Source organism: Carcharodon carcharias, chromosome 7 (genome assembly GCF_017639515.1).
Source record: "Carcharodon carcharias isolate sCarCar2 chromosome 7, sCarCar2.pri, whole genome shotgun sequence".
Classification (NCBI taxonomy): Eukaryota; Metazoa; Chordata; class Chondrichthyes; order Lamniformes; family Lamnidae; genus Carcharodon; species Carcharodon carcharias.
In genome coordinates this window covers 146,143,596-146,157,387 of record NC_054473.1, presented here as the reverse complement: position 1 = coordinate 146,157,387, position 13,792 = coordinate 146,143,596, and the positions used below count along the sequence as shown (strand labels likewise).

At 38.8% G+C, this 13,792-nt stretch overlaps 1 protein-coding gene across 4 annotated transcripts in view; it reads left to right on the top strand.

The window, feature by feature from the left end:
- The window catches only part of phkb (phosphorylase kinase, beta), a 290,351-nt gene that overhangs the window by 69,616 nt on the left and 206,943 nt on the right, over nt 1–13,792 (top strand). The window contains exon 3 of one of the 4 annotated variants that reach the window (XM_041192252.1): nt 2,517–2,685. The exons of the other annotated variants lie outside the window; for them this stretch is intronic. Within the exon in view, the coding sequence (XP_041048186.1) occupies nt 2,642–2,685 (44 nt within the window). The 5' untranslated portion in view covers nt 2,517–2,641. The remainder of the gene's footprint in view (nt 1–2,516; nt 2,686–13,792) is intronic. 4 annotated transcript variants of the gene reach the window in all.

The window sequence follows — 13,792 nt, the reverse complement described above, 5'->3', positions numbered from 1 at the left end:
TTTCAAAAATGTATTTGGTGGAAATTATGGTTGTCTTAGCAACTTTCCAAAGCATTGTAGCAGGTAATTCTTTCTGGGTAAGGCCTTGCTTGGACCTGCAGAATGAATCAGAGTGTCAGAAGTACATCAATAACTAAGTCCATAAAGGATCATCTACCCTGTTTCTCTATTTAGTTGACGTATATTGTCATCTTATGTTACATATGATGTGGAAGTGTTTGATGCTAATGCTGGGTGACAAAAGTGGAAAAGATTTTTGCTTGTCGATAAAAGAACCTCATCCTCATAAGTACAGAAATCTTCCCATCCTCCAATAAATAATTCCACCTTTAACTTCACCTACTTGATGTTAACCATACCTCTCACTGTGAAGCACATTGGTTGAAAAGGCAAAACTCGGTTAGCACTTACTGCAGGATTGTAATTGTCTGTAAAATGAATTGATTTAATCAGCTTGAGATTCAAGCCTGCAAGCATCACATGTTACTGAATTTCCAATCTTGAGAGAGCAGCAGTAATGCAGCTTTTCTTGACTGAGCTATTCAATTATATAGTTTTTTTGTATTTGAAGTAAAATGGTTGGTTGAGAGGTATGCTTGTAACATTACAATTTGTCACATTTCCTCAACTGTCAGGCAGTGGCTTTGATTTACACAATTTCCTGAGGCAGTGGAACTACTTATGGTACAGTTGGCATTATATTTCTTTATTTGATTAGCGTTTTACATAAAACAAACAAAGTAATACATGTTGCAATTATTTTTGATTCCAAGGTAACGTGAAATTACCAACTCTGTTCCCACAACTTGGGGACCAGTTGGGTTAAAATAAAGGCCATCAGTTTTTCATGACCCTGAAATAAACTGCATTCCCAATTAACTAAATTATTCTGATATTCCGACATATACGGTATAACTATAATTTTATTATATATGTTGAATCTATGGGAGGACAGCTTCAAAAAAGTACTGGTAGGCACTCTTCCTATGCATGTCTTGTTTCTGCCTTAAGGGTGACAGTCAACATTAAGGAAACTTTGAAGATCTGCATCTCACAGTTACATTGATGGTACATTCCAGCAGTGTAATAGCATTTTGCAATAATAATGTCAATCTTTTTAATGCAGATAACGCCACTGTATCACGTATTTACTCACATTCTAGAAAATTGGCAAGGTCAATGACATTCCTTCAGTGATGGTGGTCTTAATTCTGACACCCTTGCCATTCCATAGAAAATCTATAACATAACAAGGAAGCCATTCTTTCATACTTTTTCTAATCATTGAAGTTGGAAATGCCTGCTGTGCAGAACTCCTGTAAGAAAGTAGTATGAGCACATGAATAAATAAACTTTTTATTTGCTCCCTTCTCATTGGTGATTCTTAGTACTTTTAGTTGACCTACCTTAAGTAGACACTATTTTTATGGTCTACCCAATCAGAGAGGAATTTTAGGCTACTGATTTGCCATTCTGAAGAACAGTCGTCATACATAGTTATACATGTTATAAGTGGTTGGGAAACTTTGAAATCATAACATCTCAAAAAAAAAATGCCCCATTGATGGGTTTAGTTATTGTTCCACACGATAATGCTAAGGCTGTCGCAACTTTTTTTTAAAATGGGCTGCCTATTTTTTTTAATCAATCATTTTAAACCAGATAAGAAACTCCTTATTGGGTCCATGTTCTGAGATTTATTTTTTTTATTTGACACATGTAATCTTAGACACACAAATGTTTATCTTCAATATAGAGAGTTGTTTGAAATCCTATGTGAGCATTGCAGTGATTTGTAATGGATGACTTCTTCAATGATTCTCCAGCAAGCCTCCACTACCGCTCAATTGTAGCAATTGTTTGCACTCACTTTAGTATACTGTATTTGATTTCCTTGATTTACTTAAGGAGAGCTGCTCTCAGATACTTAATCTTGTGGCATCCTCAAAGAGCGAAATTATCAGACCTCACAATTGTGAATAGTATGTGGTGACGCAGGATCTCATCATGCCAATAAAATAATTTAAAAATGAAGATTAAAAATATCCTCTGTGAAACAGCTGAAAGTCTGATACAATGGTATTCACTGCATTTTATTTAATGCAGCAGAATGCAAATATCTAGTGCAGTGCAAACTTTTCTATGCATTTTATTTGCAAGACATATGTTGGTCAGTTTTAACTTTTTTTTAAATCTAATTAGTAGCTCCCATACCTTTCTCATAGTTTGGGGACTGGAAAAGCAATGTTTGTGCACCACTCCACCCCATTTAAATTAAAGTTCCAGGTGCTGGTCTAGAATTAGCTAAAATAAATGAAAGAATATTCTGCTTCAGTCTTTATTTGTTTCATGGTTAAAAATTGCCTTTTTACAGAGACAAATGAATGCACAGATCCAATATTTATTTGAGTCAGAATATCTTTCATCATTTCATGATGAAAAATGGAGTTACAGCTCCACTTACACTACTTCCAAATTGCTAACCCACTGCCATAATCATTGCCCCCTTTTTCCAGGTTTCCAAATGGCAAAAACTGCAGTCAAATTACCTGCTGACCATAGTGGCGATTTCACAAAAAAATATATGTGCAAATTTGAAAATTGAGAAGATACATGAAGTACATATGAGTGTGCCGAAGTGATGTGCGTATCTCATTTTGCTCCCTTCAGCATGTTTTCTTTCATGTAAGTGATAAACAATAAGACTGATGTATACACAGCAATACAGTCGATGGAATTAATTCACTTTGATTATGTCACTCTATTTGTGAAGCAAATTTTGTATAACAAAACTCCCCTTGTGGCTTCCATTGTTAGAGTCGTTTCCTTTCTCCAATGGTACTGTCTACCAACCTCTTTAAACTGTTCCTTAATACCCTGACCTTGTGGAGATTGAATAGTTGCAGCGTTGAATGTTATTTGAATTGAAAGTTACACGTCATAAGACAAATAAGATGAGATGCATTTTTAACGACCAGGAGCAGAATTTTTTTCCTGCCTAATTAAAAAAAAAGTTATATTTTCTACCAACACTTAAAATTTCTGCTGCCAGTAGCGCCGTTGACAAACGTTGTACATTTAGTTGTGCAAATAGGTAAGTTCTTACTTAACCTGCTTGACAGAAAACTGATGTAATCAGTTTTGTGTGATTTTACTTTCCATTGATGGCTCAGTGCTATCAGTTTCTCACTGAGTGAGTTAGGTTAAAATTACTACATAATGAAAACACTTTTCCAGTGACAATATATTACTCTGACATAGTGTACTGTAACAAGATTTTATGATTACTTGTTAAATATTTAACAGGTAATGCTCCAATCTATTCACTAAAATTCTTCCCTTGCAAGAGAATAATAGATAATTAGAAAATTTACTTACTTCTCACACATATCACGACTCATTAAATTAATGTTTTAGGGATAGGAGCAACCGGGCCGCATGGAGAGTACTGTGAATCAGGGATTGACCAACAATCACCTCAAAACTTGTGCATGCTAAGTTGGAAATGTTAGTTACATTGGCAATTATTTTTGAATGGTGTACCTTACCACACAGTATAGCAATGCATTGCCTTTTTAGCTAAATTTACAGTTTTTTCCATCTGTGCTTTACAGATAGAAATATACTGCAGGTCAGGCAGCAACTGCAGGGGGAAGATGATAGGGATCATGTTTTAGATCTTGTAGCCTTTTGCCTGCATTCTGTTTGAATAGTTTGTGTGTTCAACCAAAAAAATGGCTTAAAAATGTACTTGTATAAATAAAATATAATTATATGCTTTGACAATTCTAAGTAACATTGTTAAAATGTAGATTAAGTTCTTGTACAGCTGAATGTTGTTGAAATAATTGGTGAGCAGCTAAACCTTAGAGACCAAGAAAGTCTCAAATTTGATCCTCAATCTGTGTTGAGTTAACTGATCTAAACAGGGCTGGTAGTAAGTGTCCTGCAGTTGGCCCCACTGTCGCTAGCTTAGAAAAAAGAATCAGAAACAATTTTCTCTCTATCACTCTTCGGCAATCCTTTATCAATGTGTATATTTGTGCACAGATAAGGATGGGATTGAGCTGGACTGTGCTTCACTTGTTCCTTCCACCAACACCACCACAATTGTATGTATTCTGGCACAACAGATGGTAAATGCTGAGCTGCTCAAATCCCAGAGGGAAACTTGAAACAGCTGCCACAACTGTTTTGCAATTTGTATTTTAATTTCTAGTTGTCTGCCTTGAATTCAGTAGTAATAAGTCCACTGAGTATTAGAAGTTTTTTTTCTAAAACTAAATTAAACATTTATTAATAAAAGAAAAGATTCTAAGCACATATATAGGTCTACAAATTACTAACTTGTAGATAACTCGTAGCTCCCTAATTAATCCGACCCCCCCCCGCCCAGTTACACTTCCATTAAGGCAACAGTGAAATAAAATAGATTTCAACAGACCCAGGCAAAGCACACAATACCCTGGACAGTGATATTCAGAGTGAATTCTCTCAGCTTCAGTTCCTATAGGCAGCAGCTTGGTACATAGAGGCTGGAGGCTTTTCACACTTATTAGAACTTAGAATGTCTTCTTCCTTACATATAACCTCATCTCCTTTATAAATGTTTCTCCCTTTTTAATGTAAATCCCATTGTTCTAATATGTCTTTGCAACTTTACTTTTTCCATAATATAAATATTCCATATTTATTATACTCATTATCAGTACTCTTTGGGAAAAATAAACACACTGTTTGGCTTAGCCTCTGTTGACTAGATGTAACATCTTACCATTCACGACTCTGGTTTATCTCAAAATGCAAATGTTCTTCACACCTCACATTCTAAAACTTCAGCCATGTTTACGTATTTAGCATTTCAAACCTAGTTTGTCTTCTGATACATCAAAGCACCCAAGCTAGCTGTCTGCAATTCAATTAAAACCCACACACACACCTATACACAGAAATTAATCAAAACCTCACTATTAAATACCTTTACAATAAATCACAATAATAATATGAAAATTATTACATTTTCATGACATATGACCTGCCAAAAATTTAAGTCAAATATTACATATAAATAATGGTCACCTGGGCAAAGATACAAAAGTCTGACCAGCAGCTTTGAAACTGAGTTAACACAGGAAAGAAATTTGAAGAGAAATGGGAGCGGAGAACATAAATTTTTCATATAGTTAAAAGGCTTCAACGTGTCACCCATATTTCATTTAAAAATGTTTTGAAAATTCCTATGTCCTAATCACCAAAACTGAAATGCCTCTCAGTGGTACTGTTACAGGCTTCACAAAAGTAACATAATAATAGTACCAAAAGCATTAGATTGTACTGTTTGTCAGTGTAAAAATGTATAAGTTGAAAATAACCCAGAGCCTGAAAAGAAGTTTGATTTCTTAGTTCTGTTGAGGTATATTACACTTTAGAATTCATAAAACTGATTGTCCAGGTAATTTCTTCATCATCTACCTACAAAACCCTTAAGTATTAATTTGTTGTAGTGAGAATTCCATCTGCGCTTCAGAAATTCCCACTTCCTCTGGACAAGAAACTTACTCTCAGAATTTCAGGTAAAATGCACTTCTTAAACCTCTTCCATAAAATAAAATTCATGGCTGACAAGAAAAGCAAAATTAATCTTTGGAATCCACATAAATGCTACCATTCCTAATAGATATGCTGTAGTAACACAAATTGGCTATTATAAATGTATTTTCTATCAAAACCATACCCTGCACTCCTATTAAATGCTTTCAGTTTGTTCCTCCTCCTTTAGATATAGTTTTGTAGCCCCCAACCTGTGCTGAAAATGTCAGTAGCTTGCTACTGCCCCCCAGCCCCTCCGTGACCACTTATGTTTTACAGCCAGATTGAAGTCCCCCAATTTAACAGCCGAAGAACCTTTGGCATCCTACCTTCTCCATCTCCATAGAGCATGTTTGTTAGCACTGTCTCCAACAACACTGAAGAAGTTCAACACCATTCAGGACAATGCAGCCTGCTTGATTGGCACCCTATTCACCACCTTCAGCATCCATTCCCTCCACCGCTGATGCACAGTGGGAGCAGCGTGTACCAGCTACAAGATGCATTTCAGCAACTCACTAAGACTCCTTCAACAGCACCTTCCAAACCCATGACCTCTACCCCTTCACGGCACACAAGTACCAGGCAATGACAATCTCTACGAGAGAGAATTATATCATGACCCCCTCACATTCAATGGCATTACATCACTGAACCCCCACTATCAACATCCTGAGGGTTACCATTGACCAGCCATGTAGATGCTGTGGCTAGAAGAGCAGGTCAGAGGCTGGCAATTCTGCAGAGAGTTTTTTTTATTCATTCACGGGATGTGGGCTTCGCTGGCTGGGCCAGCATTTATTGCCCATCCCTAGTTGCCCTTGAAAAGGTGGTGGTGAGCTACTTTCTTGAATCGCTGCAGTCTGTGTGGTGTAGCTACACCTACAGTGCTGTTAGGAAGGGAGTTCCGGGATTTTGGCCTAGCAACAGTGAAGGAACGGCAATCTATTTCCAAGCCAGGATGTTGAGTGGCTTGGAGGGGGATTTCCAGGTGGTGGTGTTCCCATCTATCTGCTGCCTTTGTCATTCTAGATGGTAGTGGTCATGGGTTTGGAAGGTGCTGGCTGAGGAGCCTTGGTGAATTCCTGCAGTGCATCTTGTAGATGGTACACACTGCTGCTATTATGCATCGGTGGTGGAGGCAGTGAATGTTTGTGGATGTGGTGCCCATCAAGCGGGTTGCTTTGTCCTGGATGGTGTCAAGCTTCTTGATTGTTGCTGGAGCTGCACTCACCCAGGCAAGCCGGGAGTATTCCATCACACTCCTGACTTGTACCTTGTAGATGGTGGGCAGGCTTTGGGGAGTGAAGAGGTTAGTTACTCGTCGCAGGATTCCTAACCTCTGACCTGCTCTTGTAGCCACAGTATTTATATGGCTAGTTCAGTTCAGTTTCTGGTCAATGGTGACCCCCAAGACACTGATAGTGCGGGATTTAGTGATGGTAATACCATTGAACATCAAGGGGTAATGGTTGGATTCTCTCCTGTTGGAGATAGTCATTGCCTGACACTTGTGTGACGTGAATGTTTCTTGCCACTTGTCAGCCCAAGCCTGGATATTGTCCAGGTCTTGCGCATTTGGACATGGGCTGCTTCAGTATCTGATGAGCTGCAAATGGTGCTGAACATTGTGCAATCCTCAGTGAACATCCCTACTTTTGACCTTATAATGGAAGGAAGGTCATTGATGAAGTAGCTGAAGATGGTTGGGCCCAAGAAACTACCTTGAGGAACTCCTGGATCTGAGATGACTGACCTCCAACAACCACAACCATCTTCCTTTGTAAGTAACTTACTTAATAAGTAGCTTACCTCCTGACTCTCCAAAATTTGTCCACCATCTACAAGGTACAAGTCTGGAGTGTGATGGAATACTCTCCACTTACCTAGATGAGTGCGGTTCCAACAACACTGAAGAAGTTCAACACCATTCAGGACAAAGCAGCCTGCTTGATTGGCACCCTATTCACCAACTTCAACATCCACTCCCTCCATCGCTGATGCACAGTGGGAGCAGTGTGTACCATCTACAAGATGCACTTCAGCAACTCACTAAGACTCCTTCGACAGCACCTTCCAAACCCATGATCTCTACCACCTAGGACAAGGATAGCAGATTTTTTTTATTCATTCACTGTATGTGGGCGTCGCTGGCTAAGCCAGCATTTATTGCTCGTCCCCAATTGAGAAGTTGGTGATGAACTGCCTTCTTGAACCCCTGCTATCCATGTGGCTTAGATATATCCGCAGTGCTGTTAGGGACGGAACTTCAGGATTTTGACCCAGCATGGCAACACCACCATCTGGAAGCCCCACTCCAAGCCACACATCATCCTGACTTAGAACTGTATCACCATGCCTTCACTGTCACTGGGTCAAAATCCTGGAACTCCCTCCCTAACAGCACTTTATTAAGAAGCACAATGGCCCCTATATTAACTCAGAGACTTGTTGAGAACCAGGTATCTGATATCATGTTGGAAATCCACAAGTAATTTTAGTGTCTGACTGTTTTTTTAACCTAGCCATCTTATTATCATTTTTCTTCTGGGTTATCATTGATTATGTGGCAACGGACGTATTTAAATAGCCAACTGAAAGATGCAATTTGCAGGAGCTTCTTTTGGAAGCAAAAGAGGAAGAACTGTTAGTATAGAGTCAAGACAATCAAAGACTGCACCCCACATTAATGACATTTCCTTTGATGTGCTGCTGGAACTGAGTGGACAGGGATACAAACTCATCTCCAGCAATGGGAGGAAAAAACCTCCTGCTGATATGGAGAGATGGCTGGAAATAGCTCTGGAGGTCAGCATTAGGAGCACTGTATCATCCACCTGGATTCAGTGCTTTAATAACCTAACCGGCTCAGGAAAGGTGAGTACAGTTGCACATTCACCTTTGTCCTTTTGAGTGCATCACCCCACGCCCTTAGTTCCCTGGGGAGCTTATGCACATCTGCAGAGATATCCTTTTGTGTTTGCACACCAGATCCACATTTATAGAGTAGGAGTCCAAATATTCCTCAGTGATCTGAGAGTGCCCAGATTGCCAAGTATATGCTGTCGATGATGCCCTGTACCTGTGGGAAGCCAGCCAGAAAACTCCCTCATTTTGACTGGCATCACCACAAGCGGTGTTAACACAGTTGTCAAATGGTAAACAAGCTGCCTTTCACATGCATTTGTGGATTGCCGATTTAGATATCCTGTATATGTTTCCTTGCAGGATCCAGAGGAAAAAACATTGAGAATACTGGTGATTTTGGTAGCCACAGGCTAACATGTGACCACCAGGTCCAGCAAATAGCAAGTCTTCTAACGGTTGCAGATCTCTGCTACGACAATACACACTGTTGTTCTTGCATACCAAATAAACTCAGCATCTGCCTGTAGGCTCTGTGTTGTGGATAGTGCCTCATACAATCTCTCTGCTGCTCCCCTCTTTGCTATCCAACTGCAGGTCTCTGAACAGCATGCTCCTGCTGCTTATGGTCCCCTCTCTGATGTCCAGGTTCAGGTCTTTCAACAGTAAGAAGGTGCCGTACAGGTGCTGAGCTTGTTACTCCTTGTGCAAGGCCCAATCTAAGGGAACCAAGGTGCCAGCTTGGTCCCAGAAGTGATTCAGGAAACCTGCAAAGTGTAGAAATTATTATGACCAAATCCTTTTGCACTAATAGGTGAGAATGCAGTTGTGCAGTGTTTCCATGAGTTTGAATCAACATTTGTATTTTTGTCTTGCTTTCACTGGCAACATTCAGGAAACCCAGGAGAGTCATGGATAGAACTTTGGCAGTCAGTTGAATTATCGCTTCAATTGAGTGATTAGCACATGTTAATAAGTAACCCATCTCTCTGCAAACAATCCAGTGTACTCCAGTTAAATGTAGGAGACAATGGATTGGAGCTGGCTTCTCAACATAGTTACAGTCCCCATAGAAACTAAAATCAACAATACTCAAACAACTAATAGCAATTAATACACCTAACTACAGAAAAGGTACTTCCACATTAACTAATGCAAACAAGATAACGCCTTACAACCCCTCTCTCTGTACACTACACTTCTGGCAGATGTGTAACATTACAAAAACAAGTTCAATGTTACTCCCGACTCTCCAACAGGCTCGCTTCTCACTGCTGCATTAGGTTGCAACTTCCAGTGTCCTTCAAAGTCATTCCACTCAATCTCAGTCTTCCAGATCCCATTTCCGCCAGCAAGGCCCATCATGGCAACTCCTTATTCCTTAAACCTCCAAAAGCCCTGTCTGTTTTGTTTCCTTGCTTTGCAACAGAAAACAAACACTTACAAACATTTTGTTTCCCCACAATAGCAGCAGCTTGGCTGCTCCACACAGCAGTGTGTGATCTGTCACTCTCTCCCTGTCTCAAAAAACTTCTGTCCCCTTTCTGTGAGTTACTGTGTACAGATGTGAAAACTGTCACTTGATTTCATTAGGTTTCTATTTGAATTTCACCCTCACCCCCTTGGCAACCAGACCATTTAAGCCTGTCTCTGAGCTGGGGTGCTTCCAGAATTCTTAATTTTAAGTAGCAATATGCTAATGTTTTTTCCTGGTTTTTCCTATGCACATGCACGCAAACCCATGCACTCTCAAGGTTAAAATTGCACCCAATAACTCAAGATTCTTATGTGTCTGTGGAACGTGTAGAATAACCCGGCAAGACAGATGGAGCTGTGCTGAACTCTAGAAAACTGTTTTTTAAAAACAACTGAATAATACATATCCAACTCAGTGGAAGCATTTATTTCTTCAGTCCTACTACATTTTTAATCTGCAAAGCGAACCAGCAGGTTACCAGATATATTGTAAATAAATACCCAAATGATAAAGCTGACAATTCAAATTGCAAATGACAGATATATAATCCTTTGTGACATTAAATACATGCCTTTTGTAGAAGCCTTGAACTGTTACAATATGTTTTTTGATGATCATTTCTGTTAATATTATGTTGACTGTTCCATGCATAGCTAAATAACTTTGTTTTAATATTCCTTAGACTAAAAAACACTGCAATTAAGAGTAGCTTTTTGATTAACCTATACCAGCAGTATTCACTTATTTTGCATAGACATCTATACTTATGAAGCCTTTTGCAAATGATTATTGATGAAGTAAGCACTTTTGTACTTGAAGTTAATTTCCTGGCTTGTCACACATGCTTCATTGAAGTTATATGTGAAACAATTCCTGTGATAGATTATATTTGGTAAAAAAATGTGACTCCATGTGCCAAGTCTGTAGCAAGCTTTTAAAAAATGCACAAGATAAAATCAGAGTAGACCAACGCAAATTACCGTTTGTTTTTTCTAATGTTGATCTTAAGATGTATTCAACATTGAGCTTGTGCACACGCTACTAGGTATTAGTTGAGCTAGGATGGATAAGCAAGTCAAAAGAGAACAAAAACAGAATTACCTGGAAAAACTCAGGTCTGGCAGCATCGGCAGAGAAGAAAAGAGTTGACGTTTCGAGTCCTCAAAACGTCAACTCTTTTCTTCTCCGCCAATGCTGCCAGACCTGCTGAGTTTTTCCAGGTAATTCTGTTTTTGTTTTGGATTTCCAGCATCCGCAGTTTTTTGTTTTTATCAAAAGAGACTTGGTCCTAATGAAAGGAAAGATGAACTGGGAGTGTATTTGAAAGCCCTACTGAAGATATACAGGCATTACTTTTCCTGATCTGACATACACCAAAACCGATCACTGATTACAAATATGAAGCTTTTAAGTTTGTTATGTTTTGGAACTATCTGTCTAATTTAAGGTAAAATGGAGTAGTAAAGGGGGTCATGTGATCTGCTCCAAATCCTGCTGACAACAAGCCTGGGTAGCTTAGTATAAGTTGAATTTGGTACTAGGGTCAGAAAGCAGGCAATAGGCCTAATTAGCATATTCAGGTTGCCTGTTGCCAGTTTTAAGCAGACGTCCCAGACATTTTGCTGTCTCTGGCTAGCACTTAGAGAGCTGATGTTCTTCCAGGGCAGAGCGGGCATGCAAGATGTTGAGAAATTGGTCCTTCCAACTTTTTAACCAACCAATAGGCGTGATAGAGGTCAGTTTCTCCTATATGTTTCTCAATGCGCAGTTCTGATCAATATTTATTACCTCAATCAACGTCAACAAAATAAATTAATTGACCATTTATTCTACTGTGTTTGTGGGAACCGTTTGCAAATTGACTACTACATTTCCCTTTATTATAGCTGTTACTACTCTTCACAGCTAATATGTTACAAAGCTCTTTAAGCTATCCTGAGGTCATGAAAATTGCTATAGAAGTGCAAGCTTTTCTTCTCTTTCTTTTATCAAAGATTGTTATCTTGATTTTTTTCCATGAGTCATAATGTGTAAAGTTACAGAACTTGGATTTACTGCAGCCATGTTGTAACTTTTGGAGATAATGGTAGTATAAGCTCCATGAAGGAGAAGTTTTTCATTTATGTACAATACCATGTTGTTGAATGGCAGGTCACAGGATATGCCCCCACACCCCTAATCTCGGCCAGACCATTAACAGTGGCGGGAGGGATGGGAAATCAGATAATAATCCAGAGCACCAGGAATCTCAGCTCAACATAGAACAGTACTGAACCATTTCAACCAGAAACAATATGAAAGAACACAGCTATATTGATAATTCAGCTATTTTCATTGGTTGCCCAAGCCCCACTGCCAGCTGAAGATTGGTTGGTTTCTGATCTTGGGCCCAGTGGCAGGATTTCACTGTCAGTGGCAAAATTTGTTCCTATGTTTTTACCGAATAATAAAATTCAAATGATTTTTGAAATTAGACCACATTTTGTGCAGTTATTTAAGAAAAAATGTTGATTGGGTTTGAAAATGTTAGTCAAATACCTGTTTGCCCACTTTACTCAACACAATATAATCTTTCTATAAAAGTGTTGGTAAGGAGGTTATATTGAGCCTGAAACTGTTAAAACTATGAATGAACTTTTTTACAGCTAAGAATTCAGGAGGTGAAATAAGTGATCTTGGTGATGGATTGGGTGCAAGATCCAAAAAAGATTTTTCAAAAGCTACAGTGTAAACATGTAGAGGTGACATGCAAAGATCATCCTTTTGCCATGTATTGCTACATGCATTCATTCCACAAAATCTTTGACTAGGCTTTGAAACTAACGACCATTCATTTTTGTATGTAATTTTATATATGCTTAGATTATATTTTGAATATTTTGTTTCAAATGGAGGGATTCATGAATCCAGTCATATTGGCATAGGGCTTAATGGCCCTACTTGTTAGGATATATGCCTTTAACCACTGGGCCTGGATTTGAAAACCATCTTTAATCATCTTTGAGCACCTTAGTGCTGAGTTAGATGTATGGCAATCACAGAAGGCTATGTAGACTCCACCCTATTTGAACTTGGTTACCAATCAGCCCAAATAGTAATTGTACTTACAGGAATATGAAACTGAATGTTACTTATGTTCAAAAAATATTTTCTGTTGCAGTAGTGATCAGATGTAATTCTGCAAAAGAAATTACTTGCAAAGCAGGAATTCAGTTTCGTTTGACCAGCAATTTTTCAACTAAAATATGAATTATTGTTGGAGTAAATATTCCCATTAACAGGGTGTTCATTAGCTGTCATGCTCTGCAATCAGTTACAGTAATTAATTATTTTTGCCCAGGCATGGTGCAGCATTCCATTGTCATTTGATGCAGTTATTATACTAAAGAATAAACAATGAAGTTAGTAGATAAAATAGAAGTTACAAAATTATTTGTACTAAATCCAAGTCTTTAGAACAGAGAGCATTATTTAAAATTTAAAAACAGGAACAAAAGGAAATATAAACAATTCCTCAGTCAGCAATTGCTAACTTTGATTTGAAGCTACTAATTAAAGAAGTGATTTAACATTTTTGCTGCAGAAAGGTGTAGAAACATTTCTGTTTAGAGTGAAAGCATTAGGATTCATGCTTTGTGAATTCAAAATCTGGAAGATTACTATGGCCAGGATTTTGTCCTTGTTGGGCGGGCTCAGCGGGGGCGAGTGGGAGCAGTCGAGAAGCCGACAGCCAACTGTGAGTTCTCGCTGGCGATCCAATTAAGGCCTGCTCAGCATGAAACGAGCGCTGCAGTGTGGGGATGGAGGAGGGTGAGCGCGCAAGTTTGCACATGTGCGTGGGTGCATGCAGGAAAAGCTCCC